We start from the raw sequence: 24,099 nt of genomic DNA, 5'->3' as shown, positions 1-24,099 counted from the left end.
TTACTTCTCGTTCTCATGAAGTTTCTATTAAACATTTACCTGCTTTATCATGAAAACATTAGAGGCGTTCCACCAGGTTACTAGTTTCGTCTGTTCGGTTATTTGCTACTGTTTGGACCCCCCAGACAAAGTTTTTCCGTTTCGCGCTTTTCTTTTGTCCAAGGTCATTTGAAATTGAAGGGCAAATACTGCCATGGTATATATATATATACTGATTGCTAATTGTTTTTGGTGCCTCCTGTTGAAAGTCATGTATAAAACCCGCTATTTCCCGAGTACTTCTAGTGGCCCTGGATTAGGTTCGAGTGAATGCCATTTCAAATCCTTATACAGGCTCACTTTCATTACATTTCCTTTTTTTTTTTTTTTTCGCTTTTTGGGGGATTGCTGGAACTCAGACTTGTTTTGATGTTGGGATGAAGTTTTGCCTGCACCTTCGCTTTAGAAGGTTGGTGAGTATCTATGCTAAGATATGTATGTATGTAACAAGTTGCTACCTAAGCCCTTGGGCTTTGATATGAGAACCCAAAGAATGGTCATCAAGCTACTGTAAATTCCAGCTTGCCATGGACGGAGTATGCGCTGCAAAATAATGCCGCCATCCAGACTTTCGTCATTGAAGTCGCTAGTGCCCGGGAGACGCGCTAAAATTACTCCGTAGTTAGTTAACTAACTAACTAACTAATTGAGTGGTTAACTAGCGCGTTCTGCCTTTTTCTGGATCAAGCGGAGGACGACGCGGCTGTGACTGTCGCAGTATCGAAGCCTGACAGAAAACCGACCTGTCCTTATCTAAATTCTGTGGTACAGTTTCTTTATAACTCTCCCAATTTCCAATAGTCAGGATAGCTTGGGCTTCCTTACAGATAATAGAGTATAAAATCACTTCCCTCTTCCATCTTCCAGAGTGTGAGCTTCGAGATAATACCGCACTGCTCTGAAATAATGGAGTTTTCATGGAGAGTATAGGGTACCACTTTTCCAGTGATTGGGGCTCCGTTAAAAGATCGCTCCTTGGGCGCTCAGAGTCGTCCACTGTTGTTGTTCTGGGAAGACGCCCGCTTTCTGGGGGGCGCTTCTCAGAATGGCAGAGCTGTTAAAGCCATTAGGGTATGGTTACAGTGTCTATTATTTCTCTCTCGTCTAGTGGGATGCTTTGCGCTTTGGATGCTTCTACTGATGCTCTGTGCCTTCATTTACAGCGAGATTCGAGCCCTGCCGAGTGAACTCCATCTTCTTTGCCCACGCCAGAACGACGATGATAAATCACGCTACAAGGAGGAGGAGGTGGATTTAGAAAAATGCAAGAAAAAGGATGAAGAAGCCTGCAAAAGACTTGCTGGAATTCGAACAGCAAAGGAGGAGTCGCGGTTGCGACGAGAGAAATTCCTGTCCTGCCTTCCTCTACTCGCCTTTGACGGGGTGGAGCTCCCTGAGTGTCAAGACTGGATACGAGACCGTCTTAAGCATAGTCTTGAGACTTGTGAACTATGTATTATGGAATACTACAAGGGAAAATCATGGTTATGGGAAACGCTGAGAGTGAACTATGATGACACCGAAGTTACTAATTTCAGCAAATATCTGGACGACTGGGATATAAGCCGTATCATAGACCATTTGGATACAGCAACTAGGGTACTAGGCTCGCTTGACCCATCCGAAAGGGTGCCGGATGTCTTAGATGGGCCAACCGTATGTTCATTCTTTGAGGCACTGAATTGCGAGGCGTTCATGAAGCAAGAGGACATGTTTCGACAGCATTTTGACGGGCCATTCAGAATGGCACAGACTCGCCGAAGGCTCCGAATCCCCGAGTATATCCCTGGAACAATCCGGTTTCTATTCGATCCGGATCCACTTCGAAGTCGATGGGCTGTCTTTACCTGGGAGAAAATACCCCAAGCCTTAACGAGAGAAGAGTTTGACCAAGTTATCAAGGAGCCACTGATGCCAATATTGGTCCAAGCTAATTCTCCGCCTTACATGCCTGACGTTGCGGAGAGATTGTGGCGCGGGCTGTACCTCATTGTTTCTAGGTGTGATGATTTCATCATTACCCATAGCTTACGTGCTCTAGAGGTCAATATCTATCAATTATGTTTCAACCATCTCGAAATTCAGGCACCCTGCCTTCGACCCTTACTAAACACAATTCGCCTTCTCCTCGAAAAAGCGCCCAAGGTATTCTGTGACGCAATGTCGACTATCCCACCTGAAGTTATCCTCCAACGCATATTTGGCAACCCACAATACGACAGATTTCTAATGCAGACCGATGAAGATGAACCATTTGAGACTTCACCTTTAAAAGACTTATTAATATTCTTGGGTCCATTCGTTTCGTCGCTGATAGATGCAGACCGCCCGCGGGCATGCAGATACTTGATTCAGCAGCTTCTTTCTCGCCTTCAAGGCTCCCAGTTCCCAGAGCGCGTCAGGTATTACTGTGTTCACGCTGGATTGTCTGTTTTGCGACTTTTACTAAGAACGTTCACCGATAATGCATCTGGGAGAGGCTCAGTGGCTACCATTTTCTTGTCGGAAACGTTAGAAATAGTTGTTGGACAACTAGATCTTCTTTTTAATCCTCCTGATTTTGTGATGCATGGAAAATCTGGTGACCTCGCATCGTTGTGTGTTGATATCATCCGGAACGTCATCGCATTCGAATGCCAATCATTAAAGGCAGACTATGGAATGATCCTTGAGCAGAAAAGTATGGTCCAAAACGTGAGCACGTATACTCCAAAATTCTGGGACAAAGTTGTTCGGCATCTCCATGAAGGTAATGTTGCGCTTTCCCGCGCAGTATTAATCGGCTTATACCCGCTCCCGGGGCTCGAAAAGTTCCCAACTAAAGGTGAACATAACGCCGAAAAGACCCATTATAACACTATGTTTGGCCACATAACACACTGTTTTTGCTCGATATTAGAACGATTGGCAGACTTTAAACCTGAGCATCTTGATCAGCTTTTCCAAGATTCTACGACCCCTTTAGCGCCTATCTCCGCCTTATTCTCTGCCGACCTCAATACATACCAAGCTGCGGTTGATCTTATCAAAGCTGTTAGCGGCCAATCTGGCCGTAAAGAAGCCATATCCCATCTATTTCAAGCATTTTGGACTCCAACCTTATATGCATTTAGCTGGTCTTATCGTCGAATTGCAAAAATGAAAACTTTTGCGTCAGCACCTAGAATGGTAAAGACAGGGGCCGATATTATTGAGGTTCTTTGCGATTCTCAAACGGGCATCTTGAGAACTCGCCAATTAACAGAGGATAAAGAAATTGGTGCACTACAGAAGCTTTGGGAATACCAATGGATCGGCTTAACTACCGTATTTAATGAAACAGAAACATGGCACCGCACAGGGGTTGATAGAAGCATTATGATGGAATTTTGTCGGGATACTATGCAGTTTGCGGATCTACTTTTTGATCAATTCCCCATTTTTGTTGCTTCTATTGCAGATTCAAGACCAAATTTGTCTCAATCTGCTAAGGAGACCCTTCTCAAAGCACCGACTAGCACAATGAGCGGTATGGTCAAATGGCTTCGTCTGAAGGATGAGTATCTGGCCACCACTTTAGGCGGACTAGTGGTAAAACTTCTACGCCGACTAGGGGAGCTGAACGTTGAGCTGCCTGAAGATGCACTTGATTTCATCCGCGGTGTAGCAGTAACTTCAGAGGTTAAGACAATTCTGACACAACGAGAGAAGGCCGAACTCGTTAGGGCACTGGAAGCGTACTATGGAGAGTCATTCTCGGGTGTGCCAGCAGCTCCAGTTCCAGTCAAAAAGCAAAGATCTATCACCGATTTCGCAAGACCATTAGACAAATCTGCTACAGCTGCTCCGAGAGCGTCCGGCGAAGATGACCTGGATGGCAACATTTCTGATGACGTTCTCTTACAGCTTTCTTCATCTGTCGAGCTCAACAAGGCAAGGTTGGCTATGTTGCCAAAAAGAGTTGAGAAGCGTGTACCAGGGCCTCAAAAACCAGTGAAACCACTCGCGCTAGATCAGAATATTGCAACTTTCCGCGAGAAGCGAGAGAAAGAGAGAGAGGAGAAGAGGAGACGTGACAAGCTAGAGGCAGATCGTCGGAAGAGAAATCTACCTCTGCTTGGTGTCGCAGAACAGACAATGAGTCAAGGCTCTGGCCTTGATTCTATCAAAGTCAACATAACTGAACCGAAGCCAGCTGATAGTATGATGGTTTCGCAGACCAGCTCTGAATCTGAAAGCGATGAAGATGATCAGGAGACATTTGGACGAAGGGCACCCATGAAGCCAGATGCTGTTAGGGCATATGAAGAAAGTAAGAAGATGAGGCTCCTACAGCGGATGCCTGTTAGAAAGGTTAAGGTTGCACGTTCTGCAAAAGACATGCGTGCCAGGCTGTCGCCTGACTTGACGGAGCTTCACAAGACAATCTTAGATTGGGACTTCTTCGCCACTGGTGACCTTCCGCCGAATTGTGGTCGAACAGATTACACCCTTGTCTCGAACACTTTCACGGATGCTTTGGACTACCAGCGAACGTTCGAACCGCTTTTAGTCCTGGAAGCGTGGCAGGGTTTTCAATCTTCTAAAGAAGATGGCACCTTCAAACCCTTTGAGATTAAAGTCGCTAATCGAGTTTCAGTTGACAACTTCGTAGAAGTCAGTACCTCCATGTCGCCGCAGGTGGTTAGAGACCTTGGCGTAGGGGAAGCAGACCTAATCCTCATGTCCAAAAGTGACAATCCAGCAACGGATTCCCGCTCTCCTCATTGTTTAGCCCGAGTAAGTGGAATTAGCAAGAAAAAGGGGCAGATGGAGATAACGTATCGCGTAAACCCCATGAACCCGTTGATCAATGCTATCTCGCCCGGCGCTACTTTGTGCTGCATTCGAATTTCCTCATTGACACCACTTGAGCGAGAGTATGGTGCCTTGTCAGCCTTACGCTACTACGATCTGAGCGAGGAAATCATCAAGGCAAAGCCATCCCCCATCCTGAACTACAGTACCGAAACTCTAAGGAGCATTGTCAACACATATAGCCTAAATATGGCCCAAGCAAAAGCCGTAAAGTCAGCCATGGACAACGACGCCTTCACTTTGATACAAGGGTGAGGTTCACAAATTTTTTCATTTATTTAGCTGATGCTAACTCTTTCTACCCAGTCCTCCGGGTTCGGGAAAGACAAAAACTATTGTTGCGCTTGTTGGTGCCTTATTGTCTTCCCAGTTATCCGACGATCGAATGACCCTCATCCGTCCGAACGACAATAAAAATGCACGCCCAATGCCAAAGAAACTGCTGGTCTGTGCCCCTAGTAATGCCGCAGTGGATGAACTGGTGATGCGTCTTAAAGAGGGGGTTAAAACGCTGGAAGGTAAATCGCAGAAGCTTTCAGTGATTCGCCTCGGCCGCAGTGATGCTATCAACGCTAATGTTTTAGATGTCACTTTGGATGAGCTTGTGAACGCCAAACTCAACCGAGTCAATCAAAAGAACGGTAACGAGAGAGACCTTCAGAGCTTTTATACGGAGCACAAAGAAACATCGAATAAATTTAATGAGACTCGTGAACGCCTAGATCAGTGTCGTGCAAAAGGCCAGACTGTTCCGCCAGAACTAGAGAGAGAGTTTGATTTGCTGAAGCGAAAGAAAGCACAGCTCAGCCAGGAAATTGATTCTGTTAGAGATAAGAACCAAGCAGCTGCTCGCAATGCAGAACTTACACGCAGGAAGATACAGCAAGAAGTTATCGATGGCGCCCATGTTCTCTGCGCCACCTTGAGCGGTAGTGGGCATGAAATGTTTCAAACATTAAGCATTGAGTTCGAAACAGTCATCATCGACGAGGCCGCTCAATCTATCGAACTAAGTGCGCTTATTCCTCTCAAATATGGCTGTTCAAAATGCATTCTGGTCGGAGATCCAAAGCAACTGCCGCCAACCGTCTTATCGAAAGAAGCATCTCGATTCCAATACGAGCAAAGTTTGTTTGTTAGAATGCAAATGAATCACCCAAACGATGTTCATTTACTTGACACTCAGTATCGTATGCACCCAGAAATCAGTCGATTTCCCAGCGCTGCCTTTTACGACGGTCGTCTCCAAGACGGCCCTGATATGGCAAAGCTACGGACTCAGCCATGGCACAATACAGCTTTGCTTGGGCCGTATCGCTTTTTCGATGTTCGTGGAATGCACTCAAGTGCCCCGAAAGGTCACTCCCTCGTTAACATAGCAGAACTCAGGGTAGCAATGCAGTTATATGACCGTTTGATTACAGATTTTGCTTCGTATGACTTTACAAGAAAAATCGGAATTATCACTCCATACAAAGGCCAGCTAAAGGAGATGAAGCAGCATTTCTCAAACAAATACGGCAATGCAATATTTACCGCAGTTGAGTTTAATACGACCGATGCGTTTCAGGGAAGGGAGTGCGAAGTAATCATTTTCTCTTGCGTTAGGGCCTCCAGCCGAGGTATTGGCTTTTTGGCTGATATTCGACGTATGAACGTTGGGCTTACCCGTGCAAAATCGTCTCTATGGGTCTTGGGAAACTCACAATCACTTACTCAAGGAGAATTCTGGCGAGGCCTGATCAACGATGCGCAGGACAGGAACCTGTACACCAGCGGCGACGTACAGAAACTATTACAAACTCCCCAAAACTTACTGGTACCAAATGACATTGAGATGGTGGATGCCCCAATGGAACCTTTGGGTCCGCCCCCGAGACCGAATTCCTCAAACTCAGGACCTGGAAGTAATGCGCCGTCCTCAAAGCTTCCTAGTGGGCGGCATGTTGACAGTGACGTGGCCGCGCCCATACAACTTCCTGATGGAATTGGCGGCGGCGCGAACGGTTTTAACGAAAAGCTGGCTTGCGGGTATTGTGGAAGTCTACTCCATTTGTCCCATAACTGCGATAATCACGAAGCAAAGACGGTCACCCAAGGAGTTTGTCATAGGTGTCATGAAGAAGGGCATGCTAAGAGAAATTGCCGTGCAATTCGATGTTTGCAGTGTGGCATATTCGGCCATATCTCTGAAGCTTGCAGGTCTACGCGGGTACTCTCAAAGGCAGAACAAGACAAAATTTTGAAAGAAGAGCACGCCTTCAAGATGATGCGGAAACATATCGAAGAGCGCCGGAAGGAGAGACAGCTTGGAGATCACGATCCCAAAGTTCCCACCATTCATGTTCCTTCGAATCAGCCGTCTGCTGTCATAAAACATTCCCGTCAAGATCAGCTTACGCATGAAGGAGGAAAACGGAAAAGAATGCCTCCAGACGCCCTCGATGTGAAACCGTCTAAGACGATGAAACACAGCGCCAGTGCTTCAGCAGATACGACCAAACCACCGAAAGGGAGAAGGTTTGATCCACATACGGTGGCTCCCCCTGTTAGTGTAAGTGACGAAGCGCCGCATAACAATGATGGCTGCGCAAATGTATGGGCACCGCTCACCTATCTACTCTGTAGGACCTTGTGATACCGTCGAAGGACATCCCGCGCAATCGTCCCATTGACCAAGGCAGCAATGATATACCTATGGTTCGTGTTCCATGGCTCTACTTTTTTTGGTCTTTTATTTAGTATCGCTTTTCAGATGGGACTAACATATATCATTCAGCGAATACCCAATCCAGCGCGCGCAATGCCCCAGAGACCACAAAGGCCGCCACCAATACGCAAAAAGAAACCCGTGGATCCCTTCATCCGCCCAAAACGAAAATGAATGACATCGAGTTTATAGAGCGAACAGTACCGGCATTGCCCCGTCACATCTAAGCATTTCTCAAACTTCACATGAACATATTTGATTTTTTTTTTCAGAATTATGGAGTATCTGTTTTTTCCCTCCATAAGCCACGCCGACTTTTAGCCAATATATCGTCTCCTATGGATTCCTTTGGGAAACTTGCATTTTATGTTTTGATAACTCGCATATAGTTTCATGGTGGTCTACAAAGGTTGCATTTATTGGTATTTTAAAAGGAATGTCGCACCCGGCCTGAGCTTCAATCATATCAGGATTTTTCGCATATGCTCTGTCACAGGATAGTGGAGTTAAGGATTGTGTTGGAATTGCATGCATACACGTATGGAAATGCTACGGCATCCTGTCATTTCTTTTTTTTTTTTTTTTTTTTTTTTTTGCTCTTGACACTCTTCACATAAATAGCAACGCATCTCCAAGCATACAGTTCATGCCATTGACCGACTTTCGCTTCTGTCACTCTCTGTTGTCAAACCAAGTAAGATTCGCCACTTCTCGCCACCGATGTCAGCTAGCCAGGCGTAAGGCTTGCGCAGGCTGATGCACAGTCCAATCCCAGTATCAAGTCATCCGGAACACAACGGAGAAGCTCTCGTCCAAAAAGACGAAAAAATTTCGTGGTTCAGCATGACATTGCGTGCACTTGGTGTCTTCTCTAAACCACTAACTAGTTACTCTGGCAACTCTTTTGGACAGCAAATGAAAGTCATCAGTACTCTAGAGGCTTTAGAACCCAACGGGCACGATGTCGCATGCTTGTTAGACGGTGTTTGGTGGCCCGAACGAAATGCACCTATTGAGGGAACTTCGCATCATCACAGTGCAGGAAGCCAATGGGCGGGGAGAGGAGCATGGATTTGTGCACCCAAGAATTAGACGTTGATCGACATTTGGCACCGAACGGGGAGACGGGGAGACCACGATGCCCTGAGCTTGGCTCTCTCCAGCATTGAGTAATATGGTTCTCTGTATCTGAGCCCTTGGGTAAAGCCGCGCGTGCCGGCTGAGGGGTTTGACGAGTTTTTCTGAAAGGATATCAATTGACTTGTTCTATTCCGTTTTCAACTCGCAGCCACCCTGGAGCTCGGCTCCTGCGGGTGACTGCCGCCCCAAGGTTTCACGGCATATCAGGGGCGATTTCGGTGAAGCCTTTTCGAGCCTGGATGCCCCTCCTCGGGAATTTCGAAGCCGCGACGCAGGCAGTGGAGTTAGCTAAACAGGCGCAAATACCCACGGCCTCGGGATTCCCAGAGCGGCATTCGTTGACCAGCCTACGGAACCCCCCGGAGCAACCAAAGCGCGGCCAGTCTGAAGGCTAATAACAGCGCGCCCTCGTAACAGGGCAATGGAATTATGAATCCGGCCTACAGTCTGGGACGATTCTCAACACATAGGGAACAATCCCTTGAAGTCAGTGGGTCGTTTCATGCTCGTGGAATCGATCTATTGTTATTTTGTGACCTGTCCACTCTTGTGACGTCCTCGACTCTTGGTGAATGGAGAACAACGGGTTGTCCGTTGCTACTCCGTTATTTAGCAGCCCGGAGGACAGAGTGAAAAAGCAAAGGGCAGGCTTCCTTATTTCGGGCAGATCACTTTATTGTGCTGAGGTGTCTCAAAGCATTAAGGCTGTGTGGTCCCCTTTATACTTCGGACTTCGACTTAGGCCCAATCTTCTGGGCACCTAGCGAGTGAGCTTCGCACAATGCCGCCTGAGCCTGAGCCTTTCAAAACCCTATCGTCGTAACCTCGCTGTCGGATTCTCATTTCAACAGTAAATGGTCGGGGATCCGCGCGTGCCAGCTTCGATGACCGATACAAGGGCATCAAGTCTGGTCACGGTACCTTTCCCGACGGGGGAGCTTCAAGAACAAGACGATCAGATCGTCTTCCGGTCTGGCTTCTTGTCGTTGCTTTTTCTGCCCTTTTTCCTGCAGCTAACTAATACGAGGACTCCAGTCCTTGCTTTTTCCTTCGAAAACCTTCAAACAGGTGATCAGGAGAAATAATTCCTGCTGCGGCTCAAAGAGAATGTATATATCTGCGAGAGCCCGCATTGTGTGCTTGTACTGAGCATATACGACGTGATTGTTAAACGTCTGCCCTGTGCCATTGTGATTTTCAGCGATTGAATCCATTCAGCGTTGCTCCTGAGGTCCACCCCAACAACGCCGGTCGCGTCTCGATCCACAAAAGACCAGGGGTATTATGCCGTTGTGCAGTTATCTGAGGTTTTCCCGTGCATAGGCACGAATGCATATGTGAGCCTATCTCGGAGCTTCCCCGCGAGCCGTGTCCTCATCAGCTCACCTGGGTCTTTGGTGTGATGTATGCGAGCGCACCGAATGAATATTCGATGTGACTCGTAAATGCATCCTACCGTCCTAAGTCCACCTTTTGCGTCGTACCCCTGCATCTCACCGCTGCTTTTGGTAACTTTCCACTTATGTGATATCAAATAGGGAAACAACCTTTGTCGGTCAAGCAGCATGATTAAAGAGCCCAACTTTCTCCCTAACACAAACGAATTCTGAGACCCCACTGTTTCTTTTCTCAATTTCCATCCAGCCTAGGAATCCATTTCAGCTTATAAAGGCAGGGCGATCCTAGCAAGAATGGAGCGAGGCGAAACCTCTCTAATATCATCAGGAGAGTCCCTATTAACCGAGTCCCTCAAAAGCCGGGAAGCAAGCAAATATACCCCTAGATCGGCGGGATCGGTGCAACGACCCCAACGGTCCGAAGACGTGCTTGAGCTAGTCCGATTTTTCACCGACTGCGACGGATCTTACCCGGAAGGCGACTTCATGGGGTTTGGAAACGGCACTGTTTCTGACTTCTGGGTCAGCAAAGATGCTCCAAAGGCAAAGAAATGGAAATCCCAAGAAGATCTTTCTCGTCTGAAAGGATGGCAAAAGCCCGGCTTGAAATGGAGAAAAGACAAAAATAAACAACAGAAAGTTGAGGAAAATCGACCGCCTCCTATTTCTAAGGACACGAAAGTTCCACAGTTGCTGTTACAAGCAACACGTTCCAAAAGTACGGCTGGTGATGTAGACTGTGAATGTTTTTATCCTGGCATTGGGACTCTTCCAGCCGTGGATTTATCTGACGATTTGCCTAAACGTCTAGGTAGCTTGACATCGATGTGGACACCGCCGACGTTAGAAGTACCACTAACGCCGTCTTCTTCTGAATTCAGCCCTACGAATGAAAACCGGAACAAAGTTGCGTCTGACAGTGTAGGAAACGATGGTGATAGCCGTTCTCCTACAAAGTCAAAAGAGGAAAAACAGCACATGGCATCAGAGCCGTGCCATAGCCCTGCGATAACCGATAAAGTGAAAGGCCCAGTCGGGCTCCGCGATCGCAACATAACTCTCAACGGCAAATCAATTGAAATGGATGCGGGTAGCAACCAACGCCCAATCATTTTGGGTAACGCATTCGATTCTCAGAAGCGAGGTGGTGTTTGTGTCCCCAATTTCCAACAAACAGAAGATATGTCTGATTCAGCATTTCTTCTTGCCGCGTCTCAGAAGCAATCAACCTATATTGATTCACAATATCTTCCCACGAGAACTTCAAGTCGAAGAAATTGCCCTCAAGAACGGGTTGAAGTTGGCATCCGGCAGCCTCGCCCTGAACAGTGTGCTGTTTCGTCTTTCCAGACTGCTGCTAGTGGAAACAGATCAGCTTCATGCTTTTCAGAACCAGAGACTTCCTCTACATTGATTACTTTACCAGCACGAAAACAATCCCGGAGACCTGCACCCCTTATCCTGTCCCCTGATCACCACAGCGAAATTTTTCCCGAAACTTGGCCGCCAACACCAGCAACTTCCACCATGGCCCCATCTAACAATGATTCGTTATCGGGATTGTACCCGTCAACCAAGTCCCTCCCATTGACACCAACTGAAGCAGTTCCACCAAAGGGTGGTGAGAGCAAAGTGCATCCCATCGCTGAGTCAAAACCCTCTTCTCTATGGCCTGCAAGGCTGCATCTACGCTCATCACATGGCAAGATAACACAAGGCGATACTATTAATGGAAATGCCTTTGCACAAATGAGCCTGCCGACAAGTCCGACTACTTTGTTGGATCCTTCAGCTTTGAAGCAAGAATCACAACGGCGTGCAAGTGAGGCTCCCCATAGTTCTTCCTCAATTCAAACTGGCGAGGTGGTTGCAACAATCATATCTGAGTACGCAAGCCATACAAATCGGGCGGATGAGGGAGGAGTCAGCCCAAAATCAAACTTAGCGCATAGAGGCGGGTTTATCAATGGCGCAGCGCCTCGCCTCTCTCTGAGCATCCGAAGCAGCCCGGGGGATCCTCCCCAAATCCCACTTCCAGCAAATCCTCCTATATCTGATAGTCCTCAGTCTTCATTGACAAAGGTTCGAAGGGAAACATTTGGCTCCGCGAAACAGATTGTTCTCAGCGTTCCAGCAAGCAATGATGAAACCACGGGGGAATTCCTAGGTCAGAAGACACCCAAATCGGCGAAAGGCTGGTATTCAGTGGCAGCTAGTCCCAGAAGCTCTCAGTCCTCGGATTGCCCTCGCCGAGAGAGAAGTACCATACCACACGCCTCCTGGGACACGGTAGATCTTGGCATCCCCTCTCGCAGCCTGACTCCATCTTTACCGTCGTCAGATGACGAAAATGGTGTATATGCATACTGTGGCAGTGTATCGCGGTCTGGCAGGCCCCGAAGACGCTATCGCCAAGACACCCTGAGTACAACAGTATCTCCAATTCAACGAAAGAAAGATAGAGGTGACCAAGACGGCTGTTTCGTGAATTCCCGCCCTTCTACTCGGAACTCGTTGGACGAGCGAAGACAATTAGGCTTCGCCTCTTTTCGGTCTTCGGGTTCAGAGTCCGCTTTGGTCCAGGAGCTGCAAAGCAAGATTATCGCTTTAGAACAACAAAATGAGGTTCTTCGTGCTGCGTTGTCTGCCGCGATTGATACGAGTAAGAACCGTTGTATTGGTGAGAATGGTGATGAAGAGCATTCTTATCTACCATAATGTCTAACATGTTTTGTGCACATATTTTTCGTAAATTAAAAAGTACTTCGTATCGCCTTATCTTTGGCTGGAAGGAGCCCCGAAAGCTCATGTGGTCGTGTACATTTCCTTGAAGTTGGTGATCGCAGGCGATTTTGTCCTTTAGGTGCTACTTTCAGGGCATTCAAAAACCTAACTGGCAATGCATTATTTGTAAATCCAGTTGTGTCTTTTCTAGTTAGATAACTTTGCCTTACTCTTTGACCCTATAAGCGCCGGAATAGACGAAAGCCGCGAAACTAGCACGCACAGGCAGAAAAGTAAGTAGTTAAGTGGTAGTCACGTACATTAATCAGTAACTGGCGGACTGGCAACAACAGGAACCCTCCGTAGAACCTGAGATTCTGTTAAGAGGTAGCTCTGTATATGGTCTTGATGGTGGGTTGTCAATCTTCGCTGTTGTTTTTGGAAGGATATTAAGTCATGTGCCTCGTCATATTGCCTTCACTAACCGTTAAATGAGATTTGCCTCTATAAAAGCCCCTGTTGTTACTCCGTATTATCTATCCCGATTATACTGCGCTAATAAAAAAGCAATCCAGAATGTCCCCAGAACGCACAGATAACACTTGAATAAGGTACGTACATACATACATAGAGAAGGAGAGAAATATCCCACATAACGCCCCGAACAAGCAATGTGGATTATCGCGCAGTGCTGTAAGCCCCGGCGCTGCTAACTGTAGAATCAGTTTCGTCAGAGGGGGCCTGGTCACCTTCAACCTGTCGCCCCCCAGTTTTCTGCTCGCCTTTCGCTGGCTTGGAGTCGGTCGAAGTCAACTTTTCACTATTTTTATTGTTTGAATAAATGCCTGATGCTGTGGCTCCTCCAGTGGCCGCCGCACCTTTTGCCCTGCGCATCCTCTGCATACGGCCTTCAATAGGCAAGCCTGCCCAAGCCGCATCCATTGAGTCGGAACGCCAATTTCTTCGAGCTGGCAATTGGGCATGACCTCGAAGGCCCAATGCACCCATATAGGGGTCTTGGAGCCCACCTTCGCCCCACATTCTCACGCGCTGAACTTTTCGTAGTTTCATGAGCCCATATATGCAAACAAATGCAGAGGAAGCGAAACAAACAACAGAGACGGCACCAAACCCAATGTCCGACTCTTCAATGAAGTTTTTGAGATTCATGCCGTAGAGTGCCGATAACAGCGTGCCCACCGCTAAGCCTAGAGTCCCAATACTCACTTTAAGCTCCAAGAGCATGAGAGAGTTGCGGTTGGCATCAAGAATGGCTTTTACGCTACAACCCTCGTTAGCAATGCGCGTTTAAGACGAAGGAATATATCCATACATCTCTTCAGTGTTACGAATATTCGTCACTAAATTTCCGCTAGCTTGAACTATTTCATCACATACTTTGTGATATGACTCAAGTAGCATCTCTATTTCCTGATGATCGTGCTCGTCTCTCCGAATGCCGTTGGACCGCTCGGTAAGGTACATTGCAGTGAGATCGTCATCAGCTTCCAATAGATCCTCAATGGCGTCGCGGACCAATCTGGCCTTTTGCTCGAACGTTCCAAGCCGCTTTGAATAAATCAAAAGATGCCTCAATTTATCCCGATCAATATCCTCTTCAAGAGCCCTGAGAACTCGTACCACAGGCTCTCGGACGCCTTCGAACTCTGCCTCTAGACCGCTGGTTACACTAATTAGGATTGCTTCAAGCGCCCTAAATTCATACGGCAGTGCTCCCGTGGCAGCAGCCTGTCTCGAGGTCGGTTCTTTCTGGCGTAGTTTTCCTTCAAGGTCATACATAAAGAGAGATTGGGTGTATGTATCCGCTGAGCCATACGCATCAAAGACTAGTACTCGATTTGCCTTAATCAATACTCGGAGGTGAAGAAGGCTGATGAGTATGGCGGTATGACGAACAAGAATATGAGGAAGAATGGAGGAATCGATTTTTCGAAGATCACGGGGCAAAAGGCCATACTACAAAAACCGTTAATCCCAATCAGCTTATGGGTTTATACTAGTAGGCTTAAGGAGTACCTTTGCGATCAATTCGCTCTTTTTAAACTCCTCGCTCACGAGCGTAACGTTCCCATTCTCATCGAACTCTGTGCACCGTAGCCGGGGTTCATTTGAAGCTTTCAAGGCTAAATTCCGTCCAGAAGTAAATGGATTATACTCCTGTCCATCCTCAAAATGCCCATTAGAAGGCAGATCATCTGGATTTAAATGGGGTTTTGGTCTTGGTGAGGGAAGCCCGAAGAGTCGGCGCAGAAATGTTCCTGTTCTCTTGGACGTAGTGGTAAAGGATTGGCTCTGCTGGAAAAGCGGTTGCCTCACATGTCTATTGCTGCGGGAAAAGTGACATGCGTATAGGAGCGTCAGGGGCTTCCTCGATCTCGGTAATATGGATGATGGAAAGGGCGCCTTAAGCCCCAACAGGCCACGCGTAGATGGCTCGGCCCATCCGTAAACAAGTTGAGTGTCAGGTGTTTGTAAGTTGTAAAGAGAGTCAGGACACCTCCTGACACTGTTCTTCGAGAAGCGACCGACGTTCGAATAGACGAAGCAAAGACTGGATTGTGAGCGAAGGAACCGAAGGAGGGCAGTGGATGGAGCCGATGGTTTGGCAATAGACAGTGGCACCATCTCTCGTCCTCACCCAGGGTCTAGGATATCGAGACCGTGACGATGCACTCTATATGGTGTCAGCTGAGCTGACATGGTCAAGCATTCCAGCTTCTGGATAGCGTGCGCTTCGAAACAATTTTCGTCGTCATTGTCGGCGCCGGATTAACATTTACCCGTACCCCGTCAAGGCTCTACAGAAACAAACAAGTCTTCAAAGCAGCATAGATTGTAGCTAGATATTACGGCTAAATGATTCTACGTAGGTGTATACAGCCAAAAGGGTTGCCATAATTGGCTTCTAAGCCAGGAATAATCATGACTGCAAAACAGCTGTGAATTACTATATCGATGATTAATTGGATAGGATCACCATTCATCATCGGACTTTTCATCATCTAAGTAAGTATTAGCTCTAGGACTAGAGGTATATCGAAAAGTATGGCAATACGTACCACTTCCACTAACTTTCTGTTTTCGCTTCGCAAGAGCTTCCTGCAGGGCGCCCATCATTCCACCAGCAGCTACTCCAGCACCAACACCGGCTGCTGCAGCGGGCGCACCATTGGAGCCACCAGGAACAATAGCCGCACTTCGGTCTCGCTTATCGGAATCTTTCACTTTTCGAAGACCGCTGCCGCCGGCGGCACGAATTGAAGCCAGTAAGTCATCATTTCCGGCGGGAGGTTTTGGCGTCGGCGCACCACCAGGCGGGGGAGGAGGAGGGGTAGGATGAGATCCAGTAGCACCAGGGAGAGAAGGAGGAGGTGGAGGGGGTGCTGGCGGAGTCCCGGTAGTTCCAGGGAGAGCGGGAGCTGGGGGGGGGGGGGGGGGGGGGGGTGGAGGTGGTTGTGCTGCTGGGCTTGAGCTCGGAGGCAGTGGCGGCGGCGCTGGTGCTGCACTTGGTGGAGGGGGAGGAGGAGGCGGCGGCGGTGGAGCCGCAAAGGTAGGTGAAAACTGTTGACTAGTAGGCCTTGGAGGTGGTGGAGGCACAGCAGCAGCCCGAGGAGGTGGAGGCGGCGGAGGAGCTGGAGTAGGGCTAGCAGCATGGGGGGTCTTCGGTGGAAGAGGCGGCGGCTGTAGTGGGCTAATATTGCGGCGTGGCGGGAGAGGTACCGAGCCCCTGCTGGGGGGTGCTGGGGGGGTTGCGGATTTGGTATCGTTATGAACTTGGGGAGGAGGTGGAGGTGGATGGAGTCGAGCTGGGCCATTGTCAGGGGTCTTAGGCGGTCGTGGTGGAGGCGGGGGGCCTGGTGTTGCCAGATGTGAGGTAGATGAAGCTCGGCTTCGTGTACTTGGCGCTGGTGCATTTATATGGGCGTACTTCCCGGCATCCGCGATAGGGGGGGGAGCTCTGAATCTTGGTCTTGGGGGAGAAGGCTCTCTTTTAGGGGACGCTGGAGGAGATGCCGGAGCTGGAGAGGGCGAGCCATCGTTATGAGGTTTTCGAGATGGAGGAGGAGGTGGCGGCGCGCCTCGCCGGCTCGTGCCACCCGTATTTTGTGGACTCAATGTTGATGTTTTAGCAACTGGAGGAGGAACGGGTGGAGGCGCAGGAGGCGCGGCTTTAGGTTTTCGAAGAGGTTCCTGCGAATTTGTCTCCACGTTAGGTTGAGACTCCTCATTCTGTTTTGATTCGATGTAGGACTTGATAAAATCCGCGTTCTCGGCTATCTGCTCTTCCGTTATTCCCATAGCCAATAGCTCATCTAGTATGCCTTTCCACGATGGGTCTACTGTATCCATAGGCGAGGGTTTCTTCTCTGGGGTTGCACTGCGCGCCGATGCAGTGGAAATGTCCGAGGGTATGGGCCGTGGAGATGTAACGGATTCTGCTGGTTGAGGAGTAGGGGCAGACGACGTCCGGTGCCCCAGAAGGCTTCCAAAGCCAAAGCGGTGGTGAGTCTTGCCATTGCTTACATGCGGCGGGCCCTGACCTTTCGTCGAGGAGAACGGGGTCCCTCTTGTTTCCTTGCTCGCATTCTTTTCCCGCTCTGAAACCTTTTTCAAAAATGTCTTGGCTTCTTTCTCGTCTGCGAAGGATAAACCTGCAAGGCATACTTCTAATTCGAAGGTATGGAAAAATGTCCTATCTTGATTGTATGAGAAGCCGTCGTATAGTTCTTGGTCCCATAAAACACCTCTGCCGGCGGGCTGCAATTGCAAGAATGCCATGTATTAGCTTGGGAAAGAAGAAGGAGGCGTAGGCGGGCAACATACCGATATATCAACCAGCTTAATCCAGAATGTATGTCCAACTAGGTCGTTCGCAAGAACTGCAGCTCCCTGCAGACCAGTAAAGGCCCATTTGCTTGGGCTGGGGTATGCCACATATAGCCTTGCGACTGCTACGGCGAGGATCTTGTTTGCAGGTTTGGGAACCGTGCGTCTCACGATTTCTTTATCCGCATCGGAGAGAATGGACGGCATTATCGAAAGCCGTGAAGTCAAAGGAGGATTTGTGGTCGTAGGAGAAAAGGGGAAGATGTCAAGAGCTAGGAGGCTGGGTCAACCATCGCCAGGAGGGCACTTAACGAGCAGGCAGCGATAGCGTGACCGTGCGCGCTTGCAGACCGCAGCCCAAACCTCAGCCACAGCGGCAACTTAGGGATGCGACGTGCGCTTTAAGGGCGCTTGGGGGTAGTAGGGTTAGGGCGAGCGGTGCGGCTGGTGTTGGGATTCCTGGGATGGTGTGGCCTGTAGTATGTAACTATGTACGGAGTAGTGAGCGTCGAAGGTTGCAGGCGAAGAAGTCCAAGCAAGCATCATCGATCGTCAGCGCTTTGGTGTTGCGAGTGCCAAGGCTGCTCTTAACCAACGTCAGCAATTCCACCAGGCTGACGATAGCATCGATTCTCATTGTTTGGTGGATTGCATTCCTTGTCGAAAGAGATCTTCCGCTTTCGACTGGTTTCGAAGTAAGACCTGGATTCTACGGCAAATCAAAGAGACTTATGGCCGCAAGGGTGAACAGGGCGGCGATCTGGCCCTTCAACCGCCTTTACAAATCTAGACACTGCCGATAAGGATAATCTGGCTGTTGAATGTCCGTTTACTCGTGCGTGACCTTTTGCCAGATGTGAATAGCCGTTGTAGCCCCGGACGCTTCGCTAGGTGACTGTGTGGAAACACCAGCATCGGCTTAAGACTAGCTACTTATTGAGTGCACCGGGTCTGTAAGCACCTGAGAAGTGAGAGTGGAGTTGAAGGGTGCATTGTATTCTGCAGGCATTCAATAAATTCTTCAGGCGCACTCCCAATGATATCTACACAGCCCGTCCATCGCCGCGTACTGCATATCTTGCTGCCCAACAAAGCTTTTCTTGCCACTTTAACGGGCGTCGCGAGCCTGGCTGGAAAACCTTAATAAGCACGCTAGAGTGGCGAGGAATCCCTCCGTTATCTAATCACACCCACACCCCGCTAACGATTGTGAGAGATGAACGGCGCCAGCGCTGAACATCTTCGAAGCAGACCACAGTCCACCCCAAACATAGACATTTGTGAGCTATTTGCCAACACTACGCTTCTTGAGTACAGCAGATCCAGTAACTAAACCAAAATGCCGAAGAATAAGGGAAAGGTACGCTTTATCCTCTTGACTGTGATGGCCGGACCCCACTTGCCACATTCCTAGAGTCGAGTATTGTCGCGTCACTGTGGGCTCTGAGCATAGGGCTTCCCTAACAAATACTTATCTGCCTAACATGCACTATGCTTCCCCTTGAACGTACCGGACTGCATCGCAGATAGATAACTAATGACTCCTTCACGCATAGGGTGGTAAAAATCGACGTCGTGGAAAGAACGAGAATGACAACGAAAAACGCGAGTTGACTTTCAAAGAGGAGGGTCAAGAGTACGCCCAAGTTGTTAAGATGTTGGGCAACGGACGTCTAGAAGCCCTGTGTTTTGACGGTGAGAAGCGACTGGCACACATCCGGGGAAAGCTTCGAAAAAAGGTCTGGATCAACCAGGGCGATATCATTCTTCTGTCCCTGCGAGATTATCAGGATGAGAAAGGCGATGTCATCCTCAAATACAGTGCCGATGAGGCCCGAAGTTTGAAAGCCTATGGAGAGTTGCCTGAGAGTGCGAAGATTAACGAGACTGATACGTATGTTACTCCTTTTCCTCTTGCCGCCGTCTAGAGTACATATAACTAACCATGTTATTCGCCTATAGTTACGGCCATGAAGGTCTTGATGACAACGTCGAGTTCGACGAAGATCGCGAGAGTGCCGATGAGAAGGAAATTGATGTCGATGAGATCTGAACGATCTCCCCTCTTCAATCTCGATACCGGCGGGGTCATATTCTTACCTTGCGTGTATCTGGCTATGTCGCCAAAAAGTGGACGGTTCTCCCTCCCTATCTTATAACGGGCTGTCACTACATGTTGAACAAACAAGAGTGTTCCGTGGACCACCGTCGCCCCAGTCATCGACAAGGTCAAACGACAACCTTCGACATACGGCCGTTTTTCGTCGGGTTGGTAATCGGTCAGTTTTATATGGCAAAGCCTGCCAGGATGAAAATATGACTTCAGCCGGCCAGCTGCCCCCTCCTCAGCAACTCGATTCACTTCTCCTTCCACGGCGTTTGGGCCGCTTTATTCGTATTTGTGACTTTTTTGTCCATCAGCTTGGACAGTCTGTTATCACAAAACTAGCCAGTCTTGTCGCTTTGCTCCGTTTAACTAGTTTCATGCCCCATTCCCAGCACTAGCCTTACAATGTACTGTTCATAGCCCTTTGCTTGGTTTTGCAGTACTATTTCTCTTATTCAGCTTCGTTATGGTTTAGTGTTATTCCTTTTTCGAATTCTAGATTGAAGCATAGAAAGTGTGAGCACAAAAATTGAACGGACTTCATATTTGACTCATGTGTTTGAAACAATATGGTTTACGGTTCCTCAGCTCTCTCATCATCGAATACACTGCGCCGAAAGAAGTCGACAATCTTCTTGGCCTCTTGTTTGCCAACTACATTCGCCAGTTCCTCCATACTCATGTTAGCAATTTCATGAATGTTGTTCGTTTCCAACATCAAACTCTCAATTCCGTGAGGCGTTGTCCCTGGTACTGACTCCAACATGTCCTGAGGCAGCTGATTGAATACCCGATACTCGAATCCAGCTGCCGCCATCATGCCTCCCGATTCGGCATTTGGAAATCCACCAACAGTAGAAGATATATCAAAATCTAGACCCATTTGGACTGCCCGAATTGGATCTGGTTCGGAGCTGTTTTTCTTCAACTCGGCAAAAATTTCTGCAGTTTGGTGAGGGGAGGAGGACCAAATCACTTTTAGGCGTGGGAATGCGAGTGTAAGCAGCACAAGAAGGTGCTGCGTAGACTTTGGATTTGTTGGGTTGATTATATTGCCGGACGAAAAAGACGGTGCTGAGAAGGAGGTAAGGTTATCTGCAACAAAAGCACCTGGTGCTGTAGAGGATACAAAGGCATCGAACGTAAATGATTTGTTTTGATCAAATTCGATCAGAAGGACGGGGTTTTTATAATGCTTAAGCATGGTTTCGGCTTGGTTATATAGTCTTCCGTTTTTCAGTGAGCTAATCAGGTCACGCACCGATTTTCGTTCGACACAGATGTCTGGAGTTAGTATGTAATCGCCTATTGTTAACTGGCAAGGCACCAATACCATGCTGTGGCCATGTAGAAGTGATGCAAGGGGACTCCTGAATTCCCGGACATCGACAACGACTGTTGGAGGAGCAGCAGTGGCAGCGAGTCGGCCTCCACCAGCAATACGAGTATTGACCGTGCGGAGAAATTGCTCCTGCGGGTCTTCGAGGCTCTTGTCATGCATGATACTCATTGCCATGGACTATCGAGGAATTAGGACCGGTACTAATGAGGGAGACAAAAAAGATACACGGGAACATACCCCTTTTTCCTTGATAAGTTTTGTAAATGCGTCCTTTTCTCGCCTTACCGCACTAAGATATCTTTGCTCTTCAACTGAGCCACCATAATACATGAAATAAACCCTAACGCTCCTATCCGAATGCGAGCTGCGGTACACTTCGACTCGACGGATGAAGGCCGCGTCTGGCTCATACATAATTATATATCTCGGTTTCGTTTCTTCCAGAATGTGCCCATCCATGTCTCCATCGTAAGCATGAATGATGACTAGGTCCTGCATGTCAAAAAGCTCATAATATTCTTCCATGTTTTCCAAATCATCAACCACCGTGTCTCGCTGCTCCGTTTCCTCCGGCCCGGCAGGCTCAAGTGCGCTATTGAGGAGCGTAGAAACTTGAGTTGTGTCATCCAATTCTTCCTGCACAGTGGAATTAGGGGCTCTACCGGTTGTAGAGGCCGAGGAACTGCCACCACGTACCCTCCTTCTTTTATTAGGTGGTGCTTTCTCTGACTTTTTACTTACAGTCAGGGATGTGTAGCCAGGGACAGCGATTGGCTGCTTTTGTTTTGAATTTATACCATAAAGGCTCTGCCTAACTTTTGTGAAGTCTCTTTTCCAGACTAAATATTCTCGAAGTCTCATCCGCATCATAAATTCAGCCGATGGCTCTGTGTCAATATCTTCGACAGTAATAATATTTTCTTCCTGTGTGTTCTTTTTTGATTGCACCTTGATGCGCATGGTCTGTAGATATTCACGGATCTGTCTGCACGCTTTTCGATCGCTACACATAATAAGGATAGTTCGATTTGAATCGCCCGTCGACGTTGGATTAAGATAAAGATCTCGTTCAATTTCGTTTAAGACATCCACAAGAACAGACCATTTTGGCTGTTCTTCGAGAACCGGTTCCAGGCCATCCGGTATGCTTGGCAAGAAACCAATACGCTCAGGACGGTTATCTAGTTTCCCACGGTAAACTCGAGATCTCGCAGTTTGAAGAAGAACGTGAGCAGCTTCAAGGTAGAGCCAAGGAGAGTAAGTTTGTTTTGTATACCCAGGAGGAGGGGAATGAGCCGCCACCACAGTGTCGAGGTATTTCACCAGCGACACCGCATCGTCGGTGAGCAGGAGGCTACGAGGTCAATCAGACAGTTTTATCAAATGCTCGACAGAAAAGAGACCTTACTGTAAAATATTTTTCAGAACAGTTAGGTCACTGATAATCTGCCTGGTCTTTGCACTCACACGGTGCCAGTTTGGGTCCAGCTGCCGTTGAATAACAATATCAAAATTCTTCCGCAGCGCACTGTCCACGGTCCAATCCTCAATATCAAGTACTGGATTTGCCTTTTTAAGCTCTCTTATGCTAACTTCAACGCATTCTAGCACAGCATTCTGTATTTCTCTCATTTTATCTGTCATTGGAATTTCCAGTTCAATCACTTCGGCCTTTTTGCGACCCTCCAGGGATTCGGCAACAGTAACCTGGAAACGTGGCCATAATGATGTCTTCCGCAGAAATAAATTACGAAGCATATTAGCCAGAGGAGCAAATCCCGTTGTGAAAGGCTCTGGGGTATCTGAAAAGGCCTTCAAAAACCCGGCTTTGTTAAACTGACGGTATACTCTGACAATGAAGGCTTCCTGTGAAATGGAAATGACCCTGAAGATAGATTTAGCAGATCATTCTAATTGATATAAGCTCTTTCATACTTCTCAGCGTGGAGAATGACCATTCCCGTAATGGTCCCCGCATCAAGTAATTCTAATACCAGTCAAACTTAGAACATCCCATAGTTTCAACCAACATACTTGACAGCAGGTCCACAATTAGAATGCGTGAAGTTACGCTCAATATACCGCCTTGAGTGTAAAGCTTCTGTCTTCATAGCACTTAGATCCAAGTCCGAGCTTCAAAAGGTTGTGAATTTGATACCTCATGGAGACAGTGGCCTTATCGGTATTGATAACTTTGAGGCCCCTCGCCATCGGAGTCTTGCTGACAGCATAGTGCTCCGCCAATGCTGTTTATTTTTGAATGATGAGAATCAGCATAATCTGCCAACAATGCTGCAATTAAATGTGCCACACCTTCGCCAAGCCATTCATTCTCACGATCAGTCGCACCAACGACGATAATCAAATTATTACCCGCCGCATCATATGCGTGTAATAGATTAGTTACAATGTTCAGGAGCCCCAGCCCCTGAGCAAGAATGACAAGCTCGTCTTCAGATCTTAGCTCTTGGAATATATCTTGCTGATATTGCTTTACGAAGGGTAAGCTACTAGTGTAAATAGCAGGCAATGTCACTCACTAAGGGCAAAGATAGCTTCACCAGTGAGCCGAGCGTCTCCGACATCTGGCTAAGGACGAGAATGAAGGCATTTGCATAAGTTAAACCGTTTAAAAAGCGTTGCAATACGCTTACATCCGTGGTAGCCGGCCTCGTGATGCGCAGTCACGTGAAAGTTGTCTTGCACGACATCTTATTAAACAGCAACATTTTGCCACTATATTGGTTCGGGTGCTCCGTCTCGGATGCAGAAACGCGAATATCTCCGGAAAATCAAAAATCAATGTCAATCATTGCAGCATATACGACCCTTAGTGCGGCATCCAAGGCGACGGTCTTTTGGAGAAGTGGGATGTATTATGATAGCTCCAGCCCCATGTTGGTTAGGGGCTGCATTTCTACAAGGTATCGAAACCTTGTTTGATCTGATCTTCAAA

General features: G+C 47.9%; 4 protein-coding genes across 4 annotated transcripts; 2 read left to right on the top strand and 2 right to left on the bottom strand.

Annotated features, from left to right (window-relative positions):
* Positions 1 to 10,416: 10,416 nt before the first annotated feature.
* On the top strand, positions 10,417 to 12,840 carry LOZ57_002588 (uncharacterized protein; the record flags this gene model as incomplete). Its single annotated transcript, XM_049251653.1, has 1 exon — positions 10,417 to 12,840. The coding sequence occupies one exon, from the start codon at positions 10,417 to 10,419 to the stop codon at positions 12,838 to 12,840; it is 2,424 nt and encodes an 807-aa protein (XP_049109458.1).
* A 684-nt stretch (positions 12,841 to 13,524) lies between these two features.
* On the bottom strand, positions 13,525 to 17,901 carry MRS2 (magnesium ion transporter; the record flags this gene model as incomplete). The annotated part of the gene is made up of 6 exons (XM_049251652.1): positions 13,525 to 14,128; positions 14,180 to 14,823; positions 14,884 to 15,193; positions 15,845 to 15,869; positions 15,927 to 17,625; positions 17,692 to 17,901. The coding sequence occupies 6 exons, from the start codon at positions 17,899 to 17,901 to the stop codon at positions 13,525 to 13,527; spliced, it is 3,492 nt and encodes a 1,163-aa protein (XP_049109457.1).
* Positions 17,902 to 19,033: 1,132 nt separating this feature from the next.
* On the top strand, positions 19,034 to 19,747 carry TIF11 (Translation initiation factor 1A; the record flags this gene model as incomplete). Its single annotated transcript, XM_049251651.1, has 3 exons — positions 19,034 to 19,054; positions 19,251 to 19,588; positions 19,657 to 19,747. The coding sequence occupies 3 exons, from the start codon at positions 19,034 to 19,036 to the stop codon at positions 19,745 to 19,747; spliced, it is 450 nt and encodes a 149-aa protein (XP_049109456.1).
* Positions 19,748 to 20,375: 628 nt separating this feature from the next.
* rad16 (DNA repair protein RAD16) lies at positions 20,376 to 23,728 on the bottom strand (the record flags this gene model as incomplete). Its single annotated transcript, XM_049251650.1, has 8 exons — positions 20,376 to 21,320; positions 21,381 to 22,497; positions 22,552 to 23,028; positions 23,079 to 23,130; positions 23,178 to 23,248; positions 23,302 to 23,389; positions 23,457 to 23,634; positions 23,684 to 23,728. The coding sequence occupies 8 exons, from the start codon at positions 23,726 to 23,728 to the stop codon at positions 20,376 to 20,378; spliced, it is 2,973 nt and encodes a 990-aa protein (XP_049109455.1).
* Positions 23,729 to 24,099: the final 371 nt, after the last annotated feature.

The sequence above is a fragment of the Ophidiomyces ophidiicola genome (genome assembly GCF_022830035.1).
Source record: "Ophidiomyces ophidiicola strain CBS 122913 chromosome Unknown scaffold_7, whole genome shotgun sequence".
Classification (NCBI taxonomy): Eukaryota; Fungi; Ascomycota; class Eurotiomycetes; order Onygenales; family Onygenaceae; genus Ophidiomyces; species Ophidiomyces ophidiicola.
The sequence above is the reverse complement of the archived record's forward strand: the minus strand, read 5'-3'. Positions and strand labels throughout refer to the sequence as shown.